Source organism: Lissotriton vulgaris, chromosome 9 (assembly GCF_964263255.1).
Source record: "Lissotriton vulgaris chromosome 9, aLisVul1.2, whole genome shotgun sequence".
Classification (NCBI taxonomy): Eukaryota; Metazoa; Chordata; class Amphibia; order Caudata; family Salamandridae; genus Lissotriton; species Lissotriton vulgaris.
The window spans coordinates 371,432,061-371,455,601 of NC_141697.1; the positions used below are offsets into that span (position 1 = coordinate 371,432,061).

A 23,541-nucleotide genomic window follows, 5' to 3' on the forward strand; every position below is an offset into this window, starting at 1 on the left:
TTAGACTAAATTTGTATTGTGTTTAACTGGTTCTCAGAATTAGACTTGCATTGTTGAGACAGCCTACACGTTGTCACATACTTAAGTTTATCTCATTCACTTTCAGGTTTTGTTTTCATATATAATGATTTTTATTTTAACTTTATTTTGGGCCCTTATTTTCTGCTGGAAAGCTGCTCATTTGGCAGGACAACGAGAAAGAATAAGAACTGGAGGCAAAGGCATGTAGAGGGATAGTAATGAGCAGTCAAGGCAAATCCATCAAGACACTGGGGTCAACACCATGTGATTACTTGTGAGTCAGTGGAGATGCACTAACTTGGTTCTTCCGTCTGTCTGAGCGAACATCTCAGGTTGCTTCCCTTCCATAAAGTTCTCATTCACACACTTGCGCCATGGTGTCCCCCAGGGCTCCTCACTGAGCCCCACTCTAGTTAATATTTATATTCAATCATTGGCTCAGGTTATAAAAGCCCTGGGGCTCACATTGGTGTCCTATGGTGACGATACCAAGCTTGTGATCTCTCTTTCCAATAATCCTACTTTGGATCTGGCTAAATTCCAGAGCGTCATGATGGCTGTTGCAGAGTGGATGGCGGCCAACGGAATTCAAGTAAATCTGAAATCCTTCTTTTAGGATGAGATATCCACCATTGGGGCGACCATTGGTGGCCCTTTTCTTTAGGACTCCCTCCACAGCCCAGGGCGGCGGTAAAACAATCTAAGTGTCTGGGTCGACAATACTTTGACATTCGAAGCTCAGGCAAAATAGGTGGTAGGTATGTTTTTTGGACTTCTACGTGGGCTCAAACCTATTCTTGGATTCTTTGACTCTCACACCCGACAGGATATTATTCTGTCTACCATTCTTTCTAGGTTGGACTATTGTAATATCCTGTACCTAGGATCGAACAAGACAGTGATAAGACGACTCCAGTTGGCCCAAATGCTGCGGCAAGGTCCTGTGCACAGCCCATAAAATCCTAGCCTCTCAGGGCTCCCATTCTATCTAATTCGCTCCTTCCATACCTGCCCTCGAGGGTCCTGCATTCAGCTAATCCCAATTTGGCTTGTGTCCCACATGTTAAAAGAGGAGGTCACACTTTCCGTGCCAAAGCACCTGGTCTCTGGAACGCACTTCCTCTGTCTATCAAAACCACTGGAAATTCAGGAAAGCCCTGAAGACCTAGCTGTTCTCTGTTTAATTGCTCCTGTGGTCCACTCTGCTTGTCTTTTTACAGCTGTCTTTTCTTGAAACTAGCACTGGGATGCCCCGTTGCTGGGGAAGCCATGTGCTTTATAAATACTTTAACATAACATACGAAATGTGGCTATCTGCGGAGGGGGCAGGGATGGTCTCAGATTCTTCTGACGTTTAATAAGAGTTTTTGTTCAACTTATCTGTTTACCTCTGGATACAAGAATGGCTTCATCACTGTGATTGCCTGGTTGCAGTACAAAAATTATCCTGAACAGGACATGGTAACTTGGTATAGCTCTGCAGACTGCTGCCTGTCCACTTCCTTTTGTTGCAGCCAACGCCGGTTATGTATAACTTACTATGCATTGTGTATCTGATTTTTGTGTGCAACATACTAAGACCTGGCTGTTAGACAAATTATCAGCTGTGTAAACAGTTTATACCTTGTATAAACAAAAATCAAAAAACAGATTAAAAAAAAAATATATCAGACAGGCGTGCTGAAGCTAGTCACTTTCTAAGGCTTATCTGCAACTTCAGAGGCAAAGCCAATCAGTAAATTGGCTTGACCACTGTGCAGATATTTTTAGATGGAAAAAGAGCACATTCCACAGAATAGGGAGGTGGGAGGGAGTTGGTGAGGAATCTATGGTGTGATAGAGTATCCATGAGAAAGAATGTTACCTACGTAACTTGTTCTTCTTGGAAACTTCTAACTGCAGACTCCTCACCTAGGGCCCCATTAGGATGGCGGGCGGGCTTTGCCCACCCGCCATCCTATCGGAAATCGGGACCGCCCGCCCTAAGGGCGGGGGTCCCGCACGCACCATTAGGAAGTGCCCGCCACAGTGGCGGGCACATCCTGTATTTATAGTATTGTGGCGGGCGGAGCTCTCTGCTCCGCCCGCCACAATACTAAAAATGCTTAGCAGCATTTACATAATCAAAGCGGCAGGCATCGCGCGGTGCCTGCCGCTTTGATTATGCAAATGCAGGGGGGTACCACAGGTACGCCCCCGCCCCCCATGTGCCACCCCCCTTTGGCCTTCACTCCGGGGGCCCACAGGGGACCCCCAGAGTGAACACTGCCTGCCTTTCCGTGGCGGCATTGCCGCCGTGGAAAGGCATTGCACACATGCCATTGTAATATGGCTGGCGGTGTCTCATAGACACCGCCACCATATTAATCATTTTCCGCCCCGGGGGGCGGAAAAGTGGAGGGTGGTGTTTCCCTCCGCTGCGTTCCCCCACACCATTGTAATGTGGCGGGGGGAAGAGGGTGTCGGGCGGTCATTTCTGTCGGGTGTATCGCCACCGCCACCATGGCGGTGGCGATCCGCCAGACATCCTAATGGAGCCCCTAGTGAATAGATTCACAAGGTGAGGACCCTGTGGAAGGTCTGTGGAATGGCTCAAACTAAAAGTCCTACATGGCCGAACGGGCAACAAACATGCATGTCTGAATGGACCGGACTGTCAGGGCAAAAGTGTTTTGTGAACAAGGGCAATGATGCCCATGTAGCAGCTTGACAGATTTCTAGGAAAGGCAATCCGAGCGCTCGGACAGCAGTAGCAGCCTGGGCTCGAGTGGTATGAACCCTCAACCATTTAGGTGGCTGCTTCTTAGCTAGACACAAAAAGATGAGGGACGGAAAGCTGAACATTGTCAAACAGTCACCCCGAGTCACAGATCTGGGTTAAATCCATCATTTTTGCTCACCATGCCACCCCCTTTTTGGACCAATCCATATGCAAATCAGTCTTGGCCCTGCTCCACAGAGGAACAGACCTGCCCAAACTGCTAAGTTAGGTCCTCCCTGAGCCGGAAAATAAGTATCCTGGGACCGGTTTCAGGGTATCACTCTTCATCAGCTAGGCTAGCTTGAAGCCAGTGGCATAGTGAGCATAGTTCCCATGTCAGAGAATACCTTCCCATTAATAGTGACAAAAGTAAAAAGAACAAATGATGGGCAGGATGCTGAACAAATCAAACATTCACCCACAGTCACAGATCTGGGTTAAATCCATTGTTTTTATGCTCACCCTGTCACATCAGTCTGGAGCAAGCCATATGCAAATTAGTCTAGAGCCTGACTGGGAACAATCCAGCTCAAACTACCAGGCCAGGTCCAGTGCTGGACTGCTCCCATGGGAAGCAGGGTAATGACTGATTTGTAAAAGGCGGAGTCCAAACTGGAATGGGGTGAGCTAAAAACTTTGGATTTAGACCCAGATCTCTGTACTGGGGGTCTGTGTTTGACATTGTTCAGCATTCCGTCCGTTTGTTCTTTTTGCTTTTTAGCTAGCTCACAGCAGATTTTATGCAGTGATCTATCAACTCCGCTAAGGTGATGAGCTCATTATGGTCCATAATAGGCCATTGCCTTTTCACTCTTCATAACTGGTAATAAGTGGGGTAGACATCTTGAACCCTTAAGTACGTTTGTATTGGTTGTATGGTTCTACTGAAAAATAAGGCATTTAGCTCCTGCTAAAGAGGATGACTTTTCATTAGGCTGCAATCCATATGGAGAATTGAAGGTTGTTTTGAAGTGCAGCCAGGGTCCTTGTATTAGTGCTGAATAACATTTTATCTGCTACAAGTGTACCACTCTCTTCTGCTATGGTACTGCAGTGTGGGAAAAAGCATGGTAGGCCAAAAAGATTAACACTGATGTGTGTACTTGGATGGTCTAGCACCTGCACACCTTCATCTAATCAGACTAAACTTAATTGTTTCCTTTAATTTAGCTGGCCTACTGCCACCTGCTCCAGGCAGTGGGATTCATTTTGTACACATCCAAAATGAAACTGAGATTTATACAATAACTTCTGACCACGTTTTAAAAAAGTGAACATGAATGCAAAGGAAATAACATTCTAAAAAGTGTAGTCTTATCTTGCAACAAAGGTGGAAAATCAAAGTCTAAAATTATACCTGTTTCTATAGTTTCTGCAAACTTTTCAAGTCCCTCGAAGGGTTGAGAGGACTCTCCTTGCTCATCTGTTAGTTTCTGGCTCAGACACTCCTTTGCGAGCTGCATACTGCTAGCCATGAAACTAGACCAATACATAGGTTCAGAACCGGAGGCTAAGGAACAGAAAAACAAGAAACAGAGAAGAAATCAAATGTAAACATACAAAATAAATAGAGTGCTACATTAAGTTTGCAAGTAAAAGAAAATCAATTTGAAGATAAACGTAACAGAACTACATGATAGCGTCTATATGCGTCAAATGTTCCAACAACTTTTACGTCTTTATGTTTTAGAATCACATTTCTAAATGCAGACAGAACAAAAAGAAAGAAACGGTTTACATTTTACTAAGCTATGTATGAATCTGCATGTACCCACACTGAGCTCTATGTCAATTTACAAACAAACTGTACAATATATGCTGGTTTTGGGGAGCAGGTAAAAGGCAAGTTAGTCCATGTAAGTCCATATGGGATCAGAGGATACAGGGTAGAATTTTATTTGCTAAGATCTTCTTTAAGTCTGTATCGCTAGTCACAAGATCTTAAATATGAGGTTCTAGCTCCTAGCATCTTTTGGGGGCAGCTAAGGGAGTGCAATCATCTGCCTAACGTTGACTGTCTGGATAAAAAGGCTTTGAAATGCCCATTAAATAACCTCTGATGGAGCTTTTTAAGTTTTGTTTCAACTATATGTGAGGCTGTTATGAGTTTCTGCTGCTCCTTCCTTTGACCCAATGGCTGGAAAGATTAAATTGCCCCGCAGCCATCTCTTATAGATATTCTTTTACATCTTGCCTTGGAATAGGAAATACTCCTTGTGGATCTCTCCTAAACAAATACCAGTAAAACAAGTTTGCTTGTCAGTCACTTAAATGTCAAGCAAAATCCTTCAATTAAGGGTATCACTTGTAGGGTCGTCACTTTTCCAGAGAAAAATAACTGCCATTTTTTAAGGGCTTCCGATTCCAAGAGGTTCACGAATTGTCTCTTTATCAAGATTTTATTTAAACTCCTATGTGAAAAACCTAAGGAGGGAGGAGGGGTAACACAGAGAGATACAACCGAAAATAAGACATATATCCAAAGGTATCCAATGGAGTAAAGGGGCTATATCAAAAAATGGCCTAATGTGAACTATTTATTTACGAATTTATAAAGTGCATAGATGCCCCAGCAACGGGGCGTCATAGCACTACCCAAAAAACAAGTGCTTATAGATCTCTCCAACAAACAAAAACAATTACGCCGTAAAGAGCCAGGCCTTCATAGCCTTTCGAAAAACCAGATGGTTCTGAAGTCCTCTAATGGAGATCGGAAGGGAATTCCATAGGTGGAGCGCCAAGGGTGATTCGGAACATATTGGACTAATAGGGCAACAAAGGACAGGTTTTTAGATGTGAAGGAAATACTGGGCGCACTGCTTGGGTTGACGTACAGTAGAATGCAGTAGGGCAGAAGGTGCATGCAGGTGAGGGGCAAGTCCCTGAAACCCCTCCAAGTGTGTCTGAAGAACACACAGTATTCAATAGAAGCAAAACCTGCTGCACACTAAAATTGGAGTTTAAAGCAAAAAACAGATGTCTCAATGGACATAAAGTTCATTTGTTAAAGGCGAAGGATTGGATCATCAGTGTTTCAGATTTTCTTTTATTGTTCTCAGAAAGCCAGCCGACACGTGTTTCGTCGCAAGAAAAACACACTTTTCTGCGACTCATCAGGGCTGTAAGTTAGAGAATTATAACTACAGGTCGCGGTGCCGGTGATAATTCCGACCCGGCTCCGCTCAGGACCGGGTTGACAGTATCTGTGGGGTAATGATTCGTTGTTTCAATCAAGGTATTCTCAAATAAGTATTGGAGAATCTCTACTCAGTAGTAATGCTGAGTTTATGAAGCCTCAGGGTTTAGGAGACTGTTCAGAATCCTCATATTCTAGGATGGAGGTGGTGTAACAGTATTCGTGATGTAAAAGAAGAATCTCCGTAATGCGGGGAGTTGTACGGCGGTGTTGCCGTTCTGTTTTGCGTTCTGGTTCCGGGTGCGGTCATCCAGTCAGCAATTGCTAACAAGTCCTCTTTAAATTTAAAGAGATTGCTTTTGCACTTTTTTGAGAAAGCAATGACTAGCTGGCATATGATACCAATGACAACCCTCTATTTTTGGTTACCATTGCTAGGGGTTGGACACAGATGTTAAAAAACTCAGGGCTCAATATCAAACGCTGTGGGACCCCATGCTTAATGGCATACGCCTGTGAATGGTAAGGTGGCCCAGCAACGTGAAACGTTCTGCCTTCCAGAAAAGAACGGAACTAGGCCAAGGCCGGCTCCCTAACCCAGATATCCTGCAGCCTACATAGAAGGATGTCATGGGAAACAGTGTCGAAAGTGGCACTTAAATCCAACAGAACTAAGGCAGCAGAGTTCCCGACATCTAGACTGCTACGGATATCCTCGGTCACAGCCAACAGAGCCAACTCGGTACTGTAGCGGGGGCGAAAATAGTTTTGTGAGGGGTCAAGGATCTGGTTATGCTCTACAAATTCAGCCAAGACTGTATTTACATAGGATTCTGTGACCTTAGCTAAAAACAGAATCTGGGAAATCAGGGGAAAATTACCCGGATCTGAAGACTCGAAGGAAGGCTTGTTTAAAAGAGGTATAACTTTTGCATGCTTCCATGTTGCAGGCAGTGATGCAGAGGACAGTGACAGATTAATCAATTCTCTAACCTCTGGGAAAAATTGAGTTGAGAACTTGACGAAGTTGGTCTGGTCTCAAAGGATCAGCTGGGAAACCTGCTTTGATTTTGAGACAGGGGGATTCCTTCTCAGAGAGCAAGAGTGGGGGAAAAGAACACAACATTGCTTCAGAAATGATGGACCTATCCTCAAGCTCATCTACTCGATCAGTGTTAGCAGTAACTAAGGGGAGGCTGGCAGTTGGGAGATTGTTATAGATAGTCTCCACCTTGCGCACAAAAAAGCCTGCAAGTTCATCGCACTGAGTATTGGAGGAGACTGGGGAATCAGCTTTCACATTGGAATGATGCATATTGTTAAGAAGGGAGAACATCCTTTTGGGAGTAAGTAAGTAAGTAAAATGTTTATTGTTTCTGGTTATTTCAAACCATTACAAAAGTACATTTGGATACACAATTCATCAATAAAGTATTGAAAAGAAAAAGGAAAGATCTTGATTTGTTAAAAAAATGCAGAATTTATAAAATCAGAGTTTGAGAAATGTCCATAATTCCTTATTTTTCTGAACCGCCAGTGTCTATGTTGGATTGTTTGAGCACAACTAATTTCAAAAAATTTACAAACCTCCCATTTAATAGCCGGAGTCTTGGGTCGAAGCATGCAAGGACTGCTTGTCTCCTTGTGCGTATACTATATTCGTTAAAGGTGGTTTTTAAGAGAGCTACTCTTTCCTTTTAACTTCGTGCAGGAGCATAGCAAGTGTTCGATATCTTCTTTCCCTACACCACATAACCTGCATGTTGTCCCTCAGTTCCTTCTCAGCCATGGTTGTAGGTGGGGTATGGCTGGCAGGATTCCTAGCCTGTGTTTTAGGAAGGCTTCTTTTGATTTCCTGCAGTACCCCAGTCCAAAGTAAGCCTGTAACCCGGGTGATTTATAGGAAATCAGAATCATCCAGGCGTGGCGCCTATGGGCAAAGGTGGCTTTGTCCTCTATAAAAGAGTCTCTTTATGCCCTTATTTACTGCATGCTTAAATTGTGCATGCGGTAGGGACATTTCCCAAAGTTCTTTTAGTCCTGTGGTAGCCAGTGACTCCTCTAAATATTTTTCTGCCGGTGCAGTGGAACTGCTACGTAAATCTTGCCAAAGCAGGCAGTTCAATGTGTTCTCAGGTGAATTCTTTATTTTGTACCAACGCTTAATATACGGTCCTCGCCGTGCAAGCAGTTGTTTTGTTAGTCCTAGTTCTAACCGGATCTGGGCTTGTGAAGTATAAGATGGTAAGTTTAAGAGGACTCTGTACGCTTTTGACATGATAATATCCAGCAACTTCGCATCAGTGCCTCTTAGAGCTTCGCTGCCATAGGTAATTGATGACTGAATTTTAACTTGGGCAACACGAAGCAGTGGTAAAAAAGGTAGGCCCGGACAGTTTGGTTTTAAGTTGTCTGAGTGTCGTTGCAATCAGCATGCCTTTCCTCTTGGTGGCCTCAAGATGATTTGAAAAACGGCCTCCCCTGTCCACTATGACGCCAAGGTATTTGTATTCGGATCAGTTCGCGATTGCCCTTGTTCCAAGAAACCAAGAGTGGGACTTTTTATTCCCGGTTATTGACAGTATTTTGGTTTTATCAATGTTGACTTCGAGAAGGTTCTCCTCAGCATATCCATGTAGTGTGTTGATAAGATGTTGTAGTCCTACTTTGGTGTGACTGACCAGGACCACATCGTCTGCATAGGATATGCTAGACAGGGTTCGAACCCCTAATCGAGGGGCGTTCACGTTGCAGGCTTCTAGAGCTGGTGGCAGGTGGATGTGTATAAGTTGAAAAGGATTGGTGCCAAAACGCACCCCTGCTTGAGGCCTTTTGTTGTTGATATATGCCTCGAGAGGTGTGTGCCATTTCCAAGCTTCACCTGAACCCACGTGTTGGAGTGCAGTTCGATCTGGAGATTCAAAAGAGGTGCAGGGATCCCCCAAGGGGCTAATTTCCTCCAAAGATTTGCTCGATTAACGTTGTCGAAAGACACTTTGAAGTCCACAAAGCAAAAGTGAAGGGTTTGTTTAGTCAGTTTTGCTTTGTCAATAAGTAATGATATTGCTAGGAGGTTTGTTGTAGTTTCGGTATCTCTGCAAAATCCTGTTTGGCTGGGCGGAATTATATTATACTTAGTAGCCCATTCGCCTAGCTGTATCAGTAAAAGCCCCGCAGAGTATTTTGCCACCATGTCCAGTAAGGCAATCAGGTGGTAATTTTTTGGTAGGGTTCTATCCCCTGCTTTGTATATTGGTGAAATGATAGAACCCTTCCATGAGGCTGTGAGGCCCCCGGACTGACTGACCGAGGTGTAAAGGGGGGGTCAGAGATTCTGACCAATATTCCGGATCATATTTAAAGAGGGCTGGTGGGATTCCATTTGGCCCTGGTGCTCCGTCTTTCCTCCCTTTAGAAATGAGTTCCCTGATCGTGGCGGCATTGATTTCAGTTGCTGCGTCTTCATATAGTTTTACTCTTTGCAACGGATAGGCCACCTGGACATCCTGGGGCGTATTTGTTCTCACAACCTGTTGGTTGAAATGAATATCTAGGAAGGATTCCCAGAAATTGTCTGTTACGTGTAATGTTAGTCCACCATGTTTAGGGTTTAAAAATGTGTTCAGTGTGGACCAGAATCGGGCACTATTGTTTCCTTTGGTATTGTGATAGAGTTTATCCCAGAAGTCGTCTTCATTGGATCTTTTGATCTCCCACTTGAGTTTTATGAGATCGGCCTTGTGCTTACGAAGCTGTTGGAGGGAACCGTTTCCCCCTGGGCATGTTCTCAGCAGCCTTAATGATTTATTTATGGCTTTTTTGTGGTGTTTCAGGGTCGATTTCTGGACGCTCGAAATCTTCCCTGTGACCGTCAGGCTATAAGACTGGAAGTGCCGTACTGAAGTGGAGTATGAATTTGCAAATGCAGCCGTAAAAGTTTCCCATAAAATAGTTGGGTTACCCATGGGATAATTCAGGCTGTTTAGTTGTAGCTTTGCTGCCAGAAGTACTTCCTTTGTGTTTGCGACAGAAGACTTAATTCTTTTGAGATTTATAGAGTGACATGTATGTGATCCTGTTGGATTGAGAGGAGTTAAGTCTGGAGAGGCAAGAATGGAAACCTCCTGGGGCCGATGGTCACTGTCCCCTTTGTCTCCTAGGCTGAAGCCTAGTATATGATGAAAGAACGGGAGAGACACTAGCGTGTAGTCTATTGTGGAGGTCACGTTGCCTGAGCGGAATGAAGCGGCAGATGGTGAGTCGTCAGCAAATCTTCCATTTAGAACTCTCAGCCCAATGTGCTCCAGATCTTCTAACAGTTCATTCCCCCGTTTGAGAGTTTTTCCCTGGCCACTATGGGATTGGGTTGGGATATTCCAATAGAAAGACTGGGCTTGAATATCCTTGTTTGAAGAAGAGCCTAGGATGTGTTGGTTAAAGTCCCCAGACAAAATGAAATTCAAGGGGATATGCACAGTCATTAGTTGATGCAGATAGTCCATTAAATATTTAGACTCCTGTTTTTTCTTTTTTTGATTAATGTAAATGTTAGTCAGTAGCACCTCTTCTATTTACCTAATGAGGTTTAGTTTGATCTTAACAGTATTTATAGCTGGAGAGTGAGAGGTTAATTCCTGAGCACTGTGGATTTTTGTGATTTTGATGTAGGTAGCTAGGCCACCCGCTAGCCGACCGTATTTTCTCTTCCTTATAGATGGAGGATGAAAACCGGTGTAGCCTTCTATTTGCGCAGGCTCCTCTAACCATGTTTCCTGTAGTAGGATGATGTCAAATGATTTTGCGTATTGAAGGAATTCGATGTCTGCAGCCTTACTGTTTTGCCCATTTATGTTCCACGAACATAGTTTCAGTAGCGGAATATCAAAGTACAGCCCGCCCTTGTTGGGTTGCCCTGTCATTGTGGGTAACTCGAGGTGTTGATCGTTCTGAAAGTCCTGAAGTAATCTGGGTTGTCTGAATAAGGAACCCTGTTGCTCTTTTGGGTGTTCAACGGCTGAGTTTTTGGTGGTGATCGTCCCTGGGCGCCCCTAAACACTGACATGATCTTGGAGGTTTTCAGGGTTGGTCCCTACCTTGATCTCTCAAACAGGGGGCGGATATCCTGTGTTGTAGTGTAGGACAGATTGGATCCCCCATGCTTTAAGGGTTGTTTGCTCCTCCAAGATTTTATTTACAATTTCAGACGACCTCCAGGTTGCTTTTGTAGCTTGTTTTATCACCTTTTATGAATTCAACTGAAAGGAGGTCGGCTGAGCATAGATTGTTTAAGGTTGGTATGGTGCCAAGGGTAGAAGCAAGTTCCCTCTGTTCAGGATGTCGAATGGACCCTTTTATTCATATTCTGGGGTAAAAAGAATAATGATGGAATTCCTAGTTTGATCTACCGACCAAACTGTTGGATACTTGCCCCCCAGTTGGGTTTCTCTATTATTTGTGATACACTATTGTGAGGATCCAGTAGAGACGTCAGGGATGGGAAGTTGTCGAGGCTCGAAAGCTAAGGGAGCATTGGAGTCACCGTCTAGATGGAGATGTGGTTGGACCGGAAAGCCCGGGAGTCCAGTTATCGTGGATTCCTTGCCCAATGGTTGAGGCGGGTGGATAAAGGTCTTAGATTTCAATGCCAGATTGGGGCCGTGCGTTGGTGGTACCTCTTTTAGCTCCTTTTGCTCGTTTGACAATGGTTGTCTGGGGGGACTGGCATCCTTCCCCTTACTGGTTCTACTAGGGTCCATAATACTTTGGGTGGAAGTTTGGCTGCTGGACTGGGCCCTGCCAGCCCCCAATGTTGGAACTTCTTTAGTTGCTGTCTGGTTCCCCCCATGTGTGGGTTTGATGGACTCAATGAAAGTGTGTTCTGTACCTGTGTGGGATGATATGATGGATTCAGATTCAGGAGACTGCTGTCTAGTTTCAATCTTGAACACGGGATACACCTCAGAAGGATTTGAGGTTGATTTTTTATTTCGACCTTTCCTTCTTTGTTGATGGCGACGCTTAGCGTTCCGAGTTGGATTTTGATCCTCAGAAAGTGGGGGGGTACTTTTGGGCGACTGGCCCACTGGAGAAGCAGATACAATTTTGTCTGCGGTGTTTGCTGCGGTGAGGTCTCCTTTTGCAAGGTCAAAAGTTGCTGTTGTGCAAGGATTGGTGTCGGAGTCCCCTTTATGAGGCCTCTTTGGCAGGCATTCTATCAAAGTGGATACTATTTCCGGGAGTGACGATAGTTTATCAATGATTGGACCGCAACTGCAGATCAGCTTTGTTTCCTGCTGAGCTCTGCCAATTAGAAGATTTAGTTGGCTAAGTTTCTCGTCAATCCGCCCCACAAAAAGGGCCAAGGTATCAAGTAAGGTCAGCTGTAGGTCCATTTTGTCAGACCGGTAATGAAGGGCATCGACGGTTCGTTGCATTGTGTTTAAGAGAATGTCTCAGGTGTTTGAAGCATTCGATGCTTGAGTCCCGGATTGGGTCCCAGGTTGACTTGAGGGACCAGGGAATATAGAAAGAGCGGAAAAAGCGGAAAGACTTTGTCGAGTTGTTTGGTTAGAAAGAATTGCCTCCCGATCTGAAACCTGATTAGCACACTGATTTTTGTTAGTTTTAACTATGGACAGAGGTTGTTTAACAGGGGTGACCAGAGTGAGAGAGGCAATTAAGTCCGCCCATTCTTGTGATCCCAAGTAGGTAAGGTTAGCGGAGCCGTCGCACCCTGAATCCTGTACGATTTCTGTGGCCTCCATCGGATACTCAGAGAAGCCCTCTCCATCTACAGTTCCTTCAGTTGGCGATTAATTGTGGGTTTGTAATGCGCTAGAATCGACTCCCGAAGGAGTATCTCTGCGCAGTAGACCGCTGGGGAACCCGTCCTGGCTTTCCCTGTGAGATCGTCCCTACTGGGTATCTCCAAGGTGAAACCAGGCATCCCTGGCGTATGTGGAGGGCCGTTGTGGAGATGAGGCAAGCTAATGCCCAGAGTTGCCGAGTGTGATCCCTGGTTAGAGTAGGCACCGAGGTGAGAATTATCTAGTCCGCTGACCCTGGTCCACGACCCTGCCGCGTCGGGAATTGAACCCTGGTCCCGGGCCGTCCTCTGCTCTCGGGTCTGCTGCCTCTAACCAGTGAGCCACACCACTCCACCAGATTGACTGGTCTTGAAGACGTCCAGGTGATGGGGGGAAGACGTTGATGGTCTTTCAGAAGTTATTTGAATTTGATCAGTTTAGACCCTCTTGTCCTCGATTGAGATCCTTGCCACTGCTTGTCGTGAAGTTAAGCAAAGGTAGTCTTTCCTTCCGATTGTATGGGGTAATTGAGGCAGTAGTGGACTTGAGGGGAGACTATGAGCCGGAGGGGGCCTCCCCCTCGCCTTCTTTTTGCAGGGCGACTGAGCTGCTGATGCCCCTGCTGATGCCCCTGTTGTCTGATTCCATTTTGCCTTTTTTCCCCATGTGCAGGTGAACAGGCCGTAGGTAATGACATATTGGAGGTGTCAATGACCTGGCCCGATGATAGTGATGCTAGCGGTTCCTGCAGGGATAAGGGAAGTAGAGGATCCTGAAGGCCCGAAATGTTACCACTAGATGAAAAAATGGATGAAGGTGGGTCCTTTAGGAGTTGAAATTTTTAGGTGATTTTTGGTTGACGAAGATGAGGAAGGTGGACTCCAACCTGAAGGGCTGGATCACTTCGGGTCCTAGCTTCATCTGGAGACGTATCCAAACTCACACAGGCTGGTTTGGTGTTTCCGTTTTGTTTTACCTTGGACTTGGTCACGTGCTGGCCCCTTTTCCTGCCCGACCTCATAGCTATGTGTGCTCTGAGAGACGCCCAGGGGCTCTAAGAGTGTCTGCCTCTGGATCACACTCCCCTGCCCATGTTCCTAACTTCGTAGGGCCCTTGTGGGCTCCTGATGGAATTCAGATATTTGGGAGTCCTGTCGGGAAGCACAGAGAACCAGGCAAAACCACAGCTAGAGACTTAGGGACTTGAAGACTTGAGAGCTTGTGGATGTGAATGTGTGGCGACTTAAGACGCAAGGGGTCAGTGCGGTCCGCACGGAGGAAAGAGGGGAAAGTCAGCACTGTAGCCTGTAACCTAGAGCAGAGGTCCTCAAACTTTTGGATGCTGAGACCCCCCTGTCAACATTTTCAAGCGTAAGGACCCCCTCCTGACAAACATTTCTAAACCTCTAGGTTATGCGGAAGGTGAGGACCAAATTATGTGACAGGCTTGACTAAATTGTGTGAGTAGAAAATGTAAATAATCTTCTGTGATGCTGCGTATTTTGGGGTAGCATTGCTTTATTATTTAGAATTTTATTAAACACAGTAATACTGATGAAAGATTTCACCCCATCAGTACCAGTTTATAACCAAAATACAGCAATTAACATCAGAAAGGTGTCTAGTCAACCTCTGTGAAGGGCCTCCCAATCAGCAGGAATACGCGCTGCCACATTAGAAGCTCACCTGGCCATGGCCGGGAGCAGCAAGGGTGCATTCAAACCGTGGCGGTCTTGTGAAGAGTTGAGCAGTTTACTCATGCCCCTTTCCTCTCACCCCCTTCCTTCCATCCCTCTCTTCTCTCCTCTCCCAACCCCGGATCCCTCTCTCACATTGCAGGCAGATGGTTATTAGGCCCAGGACACCTTTTGGTAACAGTAGCTCACTACAAATGTAAATAATAGGCAGAAGCAGGGGATCCACTAGACCCGAACTTCAGAGGGGGTAAGGGGGGGGGTTAACACTCCCAGCCAGGGCTTGTCCAAGCATTGGTCGCACACGGTGCCAACAGTCTTTCCACCTTCTCCATGAATTCCCTCACTACCACTCACCAACAATACACCTCATCTCTCTATAGCACCTGTCTGACAAACATTTCATTTTTTTATAGCGCTACTCATAGTTTACTCACACTCAGTTCTGTGAAGTGCATGGATGGTACATCTTCTTTGTACCAGGCACTTTAACCTTCTGCATTGTGTGGGTGACAAGAGTGCCCATGTGACTGCACGGTGAGCAATGCAACAGTGTGAGAGTAGGGTAAAAGGAGTGACTGCAGGGTGAGTGAGGTGACCATATGAATTTGCGTTTGTCTGTAAGTGCAGAGTGGGACGAATTAGTGCATGGTTAGTGATGGCCTTGTTTGAGTGAGCTACAGATTGAGCAGTAAGGGGGGGGACAGGTGAGTGAAGTGTCACATGAGTGCAGAGTGAGAAGTGTGCTCATGTGATTGCATTCTCAAACTACAGCAGTAAGTGTAAAAATACAAATATAAGGAATAGGCAGAGTGGGGGCCCAAGGGGTACTGCAACCATAAACAAAAATAAGCTTTGGTACTCTGTTAACAAAGGCATGTAAATATGCTAATGGTCTTTAAAGACCTGTGAAAAACTCGGGGCGGAGATAAGACTCCAGACACTGCCCTGCCAAAGCCCCAGTAGCACGAGCTGCACTGCAGCAGCCCGGGCTGAGACACAGGATGGGGGAGGAGGGGGGCTGAAGCCCTGGAGGCCAGGGCAGAAGTGACACTGTGAAGGCGCGACCCCCTTTGCATCGCTCCACGGCCCCCCTGGGGGTCGCGCCCCACAGTTTGAATACCCCTGACCTAGAGCCTGGATGTCCTGTGGCTCAGCTCCACTACCGCTACTGCTCCCAGCGGCAGCCTCACACAGACGCAGACGCACTCACAGCGCCCACTGCACCCCTCAGCTCCGCTTGGCAGCTGTCAGCCCTCTCACTCAGGGCGCAGTGCAGTGACGACGCCTGCAGACCGATGGCCTCCACACAGTACCTCTGTGCTGGCCCCTGTTTTTTTGCTTTCCTTCCGCCTTTCTACAGATGCTCCAACCCCCTCAGGCGCTGGACTTGCTGGACTTACCAAACGCCAAGGAGGCTGACAAGGCGGCAAGGGTCACCAGCAACCCCCCTGGTTGGAGGGCAAGTCAAGGCGATACGATGGTAGGGGGGAGCCAATAGCCCCGATAGCAGCAACAACACCGAGCCAGAAGCCGAACCAGAAGCACAGCAGCACGGCTTCCGCACTGCCCGCTCTCTCCCTTCGCTCCGGGAAGTTGATCCAGCACAAACTCAGCTCACGGGGCTCACGGGATCCATCGCTCAGCTCTCACCCAGCTCTCCCGCAACTCCGCGTCAGGCGGCAGGCAGGCAGGCCGGCAGGCAGGCAGGCGGGCGGCGTCTCTATGCCTACCCCGCCCCTGCTCCTGCTACCCCTGTAATCCTTCGTAATCCCGCGGTGGCTCCGAGCGGCTCACACGGTTCACAGCTCTCTCAAAGTCGGCGCGACTTTGCAGCTCTTCAGGCAGGCCTCCACAGCGGACCCCAACTGGTTCTCCTTGTTCCCGGTCTCCTGCTACCACTTCGCCGCTACGGTCCCCGCTTGCCGCTTCGCCGACGCTGCTACTGCTCACGGACTCCTTGGGAGGGTTATTGCTCTGCAGAATTTTAGCAGCAATGTATTCAGCTCTAGTTCTCCGAATCAACATATGATACGTCTTAATTGAATCACAGTATTTATTTTTTGCTTCCATGTCATAAGCACGCCTCCAGGTTCGCTCCAGTTGCTTACAGACCTTTTTTGTTTTAACCAAGGTTTCATTAAACCAGGGGTTAGAGGGCCCTTGCTTCTTCTTTAAACTAAGTTTGGCAGGAATACAGGTACCTAAGGCTTGAGTCAGCCAGTTCTGAAAGAGAGTGTCCGCTGCCTCTATATTAAGAGGGAACTATGGTTTAAGACTTAAAAAGAGTCTGCAAATTGACTAACAACCAATTTATGCCAAGGGCATTTCATCTCTGACCGGGGGCAATTCAGAACAGGTTTCCCTGGCAGCCGAAGGGAAAAAGGGACCACAAAATGGTATGTCCAGACCAAAGGAACCGGGGGCGAAACTGTTATAGAACCCAAATTAGAAAATATCGGGTCCAGCAGGTGGCCAGCAACATGTGTGCTGTCTGCCACACATTGTATCAGTTGACAGACCTCTAAGTCGGCTAGAAAGCAAGCAATATCTGTTTTGCCACTGTCTTCCAGATGAAGGTTTAAATCGCCCAGAATGGTAAAATTTGCTGCTTTACTAGCGAGAAGGGTAACCCTGTTCACTAAAGCTTCCCTAAATATTTTAGATGACCATGGAGGACGATATATAAGCAGCCCTGAAACCGTGAAATTGTGGTTAAGGGTGATTTTAAAGAATGCACTTTCACACTCAGGAATACCCTCCTTCTTAAAACTGCACGAGAGAGGCTCCTTGAGGATTAGTGCAATACCTCCACCACGATTGATAGGTCTGTTGAGTTGGTACATAGTAAAGCCTGGGGGAAGTGCCAACAAGGATTCTGTGCCAGAATCCTGTGTTAACCAAATCTCAGTCAAAAAAAGTCCATCCGGCGATTCGTCTGTTAATAAGTCAAATATCTCAGCATGGTGCTTTGCAAGAGAGCAGGCAGCCGTTTAAGCTATAGAACCTGAGCTCAGTCGAGCCCGAGAGAGAAATGTCTCTCCCATCTGACTTAAAATTGAGGAGACATTGTTCACACTGAAAGGAATCAACCGAATGAGCTGAGGTATGCTTTAAACAACTAGAGCAATTGATATTGAGGGTCACGGGGCTCACGTGACCCTCAGAGCATGTATAAAAATACCTATCATTTGGAATTTGAGCAGGATGTCTGGCATCTGGCAGCGTCCTGGGTGCGTTTTAAATCGATGGTGGGCAACAACAGGCACCTCCCGTCACGTCTGATTGAACTAAGCAGCCAATCAGCGCACAATGCCGTCTGTAATGCGGAAGCCGGACAGTTTACGAAAGTGCAAAGTGTGGAAAATTCATAGGTTAAAAGCAAGTTTAAAACAACTTCACAGTCCACTATCGGCCTCATAATTGCTCTAGGTACATCCTCTATTAAGAAGATAAGCCCTGGTCCGCCCACCTGGTGGCATGCTTCATCATGGATAACCTCCTCATGCCCAAAAGTGTGGGCTACAACCCTACAAAGCAGGGGAGCTCCTAGGATGTTGTGTGAAGGAGAACTATGGGGTAGGATTTATGTGGGTGTGGTGTAAATGTAAAAAAAGATGGGTAAACTATTCCCTAATGATTGGATACAGAGATAAAGATCAGAAATACCTAATTGGAGGACCAAATATCATTTATTACTGTCCCCTAAAAGGTATATTAAAAACCAGGGAGATCTTTTACCGTAAAATGGTCGACTTGTTTCAGCTCTATATTAATCCCTACTGAAAAGATGCAGATGGGCTTTCTTCAAGACCTACACAGCAGTTATTTGATTTAGCCCCTTTCCTCCACAGGATACCTTCTGTTAAAATCCTATATATTCACTTTTTGTTTTGGCAATTAAGTCTCTGCTTGCGGTAACACAAATTTCCAACTAGTTCAAAAGGGGGAAAATACTCAAAGTTTAAGATTTCCCTATATTTTAACAGGCCTGGCCATAAAAGTACCAACTAAATGAATACAATACAGGTCAGGCGGCAACCCCAATCAGATGAGGTATAAACAGTCAATCTTTGAGGTCTGGAGAATGAGATGATCATTTTAATCTCTTATATTAAAATGTTCTTTTCCATAGTAAATACAACTCAACTCACTTTCAAATTCTCAAAGATCTTAATGTTATTTATTGAGAATATTTTGGCTGCTATGCAGGAAAGAGGCACTACCATATTCTTTTAGGTCTGCATTGTCTGAATAACAGAGTCGTTTCTCTGCTTTATTGGTTTTGCACACAATATAGTCAGATGAGGGTTTCATTCATTTGAGGCTGGAAGTAACAAAAAGGAAATTTGTGTACATGAAGGACTAAAGTGCTAGACAAGTTAATCGTCACAGCTGAATCAAAGCGGAGATACATTGAAGTGGGAAGATGAAGAGGTTGTCACAACTAGAAGAGAATGATGTCCAACTTTGGGAACAGTTTTTCAATGTAGATAGCTATCATGAGAGCTAAAGGACCATAGTGATTCCTTCAAGACACATTGCGTGTAAAGGAAAACCCTTTAAGCAGCAAAATATTCAGGCCAAACTCTATATCTGTAAAAGGGAGGTGTTGGGCCCCTTCAGGGGAGACAGTTGCATATGCAGTGCCCATTGTGCAAAAACAAACATTCAGAAGAAGAGAAGGGTATGTGATTTGCTGGTCAAACAAAGAGCAATAAAGATGGGCCTCAAGCTTTCTGTCCTGATCTTCAGGAAGGACATTGCTGAAAAGGGAAAGTCCACACAAGAGATTCTGAGCTACTGGAAAAAAGGAAATCAATCAATCAGGTCGTCTGATGCTGATCCCTGGAACAATCAAGAAGAAGGAGAGCATGGTGGTGTTGCCGAGCAGGTTAACAAAAATGTTTCCCGATCCAGAATAAATGTCTTTCCTGTGACTAATTCTGAAAAGGTCCACTTGAAATTCTCTATGCCATGAATATGTGCAGCTAGAATAGAGAGCAGATGTCCTTTTCTCCTAGGACAACCACTAGGCTATCCTTTAGGAACCAGCAAACTCAACAATTTCCAGCAGTCAACCACAATACCTCCGTACAACTTACAGTTGTCGAAGTACTCTTCCTTTGACATCAGAAGGGAAGTAGGGAAATATAAATAGAGAGACATCACTAAAACTTGAATACTCACAACAACAGCAGCTATCATTTGAGTGTACCTGCTAAAGCATAGTTGTGTTTCCCCCCATGGCCGTCTATCCTTAAATGGCACCCTAAACCTGCAACACTCCTGGGAAGGACACCATACCAGTTACTCAGCGCAAGGTGCCTCAAGAGAGTACATCCCCGCTCTTCTGTGAAGTCCAAGCTCTGAATGGTGAAAACCCCTTACCATCAAATGAACAAGATGTAAACAATGAACCAAATGGTCCAAGTCATCCCAATCTCACAAGCAAGCTCATTTATTCAGGGGAGTGAAAGCAGGAGGCCCGGCCATGACACTAATGCCACCACCACAATCCATGAAAGAGGAACTAAGGCCACTACCAACATATTGCAACAGTAAAGCTTTACAAAACCTCAAATACCCCCTCCCACCATCAATTAAGATATGTCACTGCAACACTGTAGGTTGTATAAAGGGTAGGTTGGCTGTGCACTTGGTTAGAGAACTCCTGGACAGCAATAAAGACAGTCAAAAGTATTTGATAGTTGGAGATGGGATCACTCCTTAAGAGAGACTAATGAACTTGCATGGAGGCAATTGCCACAGTCACACCTCAACCCATCAGGCCAGAACCCATGTTCAAAAGGACAGACTCTGGAGGATCCAGTAATACATGTATAAGGAGGTTGGACACCACCAGCCACCAGGCAAAGCTTTGAGTAAGATACTGTGTCATAGAAACTATTATATTATCTTATCTTAAGTGCAATTTATAGAGCGCACTGACACCGTAGGCTTCCTGGCACTTTAAGACAGAGTGAGTGAGGAAGGAAGCATGAGTGGCGGGAATTTAGCCAAGGGGAGGGAAGAGGTGGGTTTTAAGCGATTTCCTGAAATTCAGGAGGGAAGGGCAGGATTTGATGGAGAGAGGAAGGAGATTCCAAAGCCCGGGAGCCAGATGGGAAAAACGGCGACCGCCGAATTTCTTGGTTTTGGTTTTGGAGTGACTAGCAGATGACGGTGGGCTGATCGGAGATTTCGCGTTGGACGGTGAGGGCTTTGGAGTGGAGGGCTTTGAATGTGAAACAGGCCACCTTGAAAGCTGCCCTTTGGTCTATTGGGAGCCAGTGCAGACTGTGGAGTAGAGGTTTGGCCGATTGCCATCTGGGGGTTTTTTGAATTAGGTGAGCCGCTTGGTTCTGGAGAACTAGGAGGCGGTGTAGCAAGGATTGTGGGAGACGGTAGTAGATGGAGTTAGAAAAGTCCAGGCGGGAGAGCACAAGTGAGATGACAACTTGGGTAAGTGCGGCGGGAGGGAGTAAGTGACGAACTTTGCGGATCTTCCGGAGCTGGTACATACAGGATGAGATTACCGCGCCCACTTGGGCTCTGAGGGAGAGTTCAGCGTCGATAGTCACTCCCAGGCTCTTTACTGATTTTGCCGGGACTGGGGGAGAGCCTAGCTCCGAGGGCCAGAACTGCAGGCCCCAGTGAGCATGACTGAGTCCAGGGAGGAGGAGCTCAGTTTTCCCGGGGTTTAGCTTCAATTGGTTCTGGTTCATCCAGAGTTGGATGTGGATCATGACTGTGTGGAACGTATTGATGGCATGAGGTGAATTGAGCGGGAGGATAATCTGTAAGTCGTCAGCGTAGTTGTAGACAATAATGTCCCATTTCTGAAGAGAGTGGATCAGAGGCCAGAGGTATAGGTTGAACAGGAGCGGTGAGAGGGAGGAGCCCTGAGGAACTCAGCAGGACGTGGGAGTTTTTGTTGCAGTGTAGGGTCCCAGGCGGACCGCCTGTCTTCTTCCAGACAGGAAGGACTTGACCCACTCAAGAGCGGTACCCTGGATGCCTGCCTGTTCGACACGGTGGAGAAAGATGTTATGGTCCACTGTGTCGAACGCGGCCGACAAGTCCAGGAGTACGAGGGCTTGGGGGGATCCCGCGTCCGCGTTGCTCCTGAGTGTGTCCAGAACTGCCAGAATGACGGCATCAGTAGAGTGGGCAGGTCTGAAGCCGGCTTCATTAGGCTCGAGGTGACAGGAGGATTCGATAAAGTTTGAAAAACATCGGGTGACGTGAGCTTCCATTAATTTTGAGAAGTACGGGAGGAGGGAGATGGGGCGAAAGTTCGAAGGCTCCGCGGGGTCGGCGCCGGGTTTCTTGAGGAGGGGCACTAGGATGGCCTCCTTGAAAGAGCTAGGGACAATGCCACTGCTGAGTGACCCGTTCGGTAGGGGTAGAATAGGTAGGTTGAGGCAGATACTTCGCAGAACAGATGGCGGGCAGCAGTCGTTAGGGGAGCCAGATTTCACGCAAGTGGCGAGTTCCGCTAATGAGATAGGGTTTAGGGCAGGGAAGGTGGTAAGGGTCGAGGGGTTGTTATGTTATGTTATGTTATAGGTTGTTTTGTAGCGCGCTCTGCTACTGAGGAGTATCCTGGCGTGTATCCTGGCGCGGTTGTTAGAGGAAGTGTCCGATGGGTAAGGCTGGGGAGGGGGAGGGATAGAGTTTTTAATTTTTGTGATCTTTTCCACAAAGAAGGAGTTGAGAGTGTCGCATGCCTCTTGAGTGGGGGTCTGGGCTGGGAGGGTTCTCTCATCTGTGGTAAGTTCGTTCATGACTCTGAACACCTCCTTAGATTTGTCGACCGCCGACGAGATCCTGTTGGAGAAGTGTTCCATTTTGGCTAGGCTAATAGCAGCTTTGTATTCTTTAGGCGCGGCCAAATAAGACTGTCTGGCTGAGTTAGAATAATCGCGTCTCCAGATGCGTTCTAGCTGGCGCGTTTTTAATTTGTGATGCTTGAGGTCATCAGAGAACCACCTATGGGAGTTATGATGCCTAGTGCGGGGAATTTGATCAGGGGGGCAAAGAGGTCGCTAGCCGACCTCAGCCAGGATCCGATGTCGTGTTCTATTCCGTCGATGTCATCAGAGGGGTTAAGGACTGGACGGGTGTCGGCCAGGGTTGTGAGGAAGCCCTGGGAATCGTATGTACTCCATTTTCGTGAGGAGCCACCAGCCATCAGAGGGGCAGGAATCTGGCCGGCGATAGTGATGGTGGTGTCAAATAGGTGGTGGTCGGACCAGACACAGGGGGATATATCTGGCAAGGACAAGGCCAGATTGCAGGTCCAGATCTGGTCCAGGATGTGACCCTTGTTGTGGGTAGGTTGGGTGACCTGTTGGGTAAGATTCAGACTGTTGAGAGTCTCAAAGAGCTCTGTGGCATGGGGGCCGGCGTTGGTGTCATTGCACCAATAGTTTAGGTCGCCGATTAGGGCGAAGCTGAAGTGCAGCATTAGCAAATTAGACAGCTGTTCGCTCATGATGGTAGAGAAGGATGGCATAGGATATGGAGGCCGGTATAAGAGGAGGAAGGTAAGGGCACTGGTGTCAGTTTCCACGCTGATAAGTAAGTTATCCACCTCAGGGAGGGAGAGGGAGTGAGAGGAGATGGAGTTCAGACGCTTAGATATGATGGCTGCCACCCCACCCCCGGGCCGGTCACCAGGGCGGTCGGCGTGGAGAATGTAATAATCAGGGGGGAGGGCCGCCAAGATATCTGGGAGGGACTCTGATGTTAACCAAGTTTCCGTAAGCAGGAGTATGTCAGGATTATTATTAGACAACAAGATGAAAATGTCCTCAGAGTGTTTAACTAAAGAACGAGTGTTCAGATATGACACCCTGATGGACGTAGCGTTCCTGATCGGTGTGGCTGAGGGAGTGCGTCCGCATAGATGGTGTTGGGCAGGGCGCGTGAGGCCGGCTGTGTGTATGCGGCGGGTGGCTGTGGGTGACAGCGGGGGGCAAGGTGCTGTAGTTCTCCAAGGGATTGAGACGAGTATGAGATGAGATGGTCAGCGTGGCTTGCCCTGGCGCGGACGGGCGCAGACGGGCTTGCCTTTGGTGCTCCTTCGGCGCGCTGGCGGCGCGCCCGCTGCGCTCG

General features: G+C 46.8%; 1 protein-coding gene across 2 annotated transcripts in view; it reads right to left on the reverse strand.

Moving 5' to 3' along the window:
- The window catches only part of ATG2B (autophagy related 2B), a 1,072,129-nt gene that overhangs the window by 924,367 nt on the left and 124,221 nt on the right, over positions 1 to 23,541 (reverse strand). For both annotated transcript variants that reach the window (XM_086937744.1, XM_086937743.1), the window contains exon 3: positions 4,140 to 4,292. In XM_086937744.1, the coding sequence (XP_086793870.1) occupies positions 4,140 to 4,292 (153 nt within the window). The remainder of the gene's footprint in view (positions 1 to 4,139; positions 4,293 to 23,541) is intronic.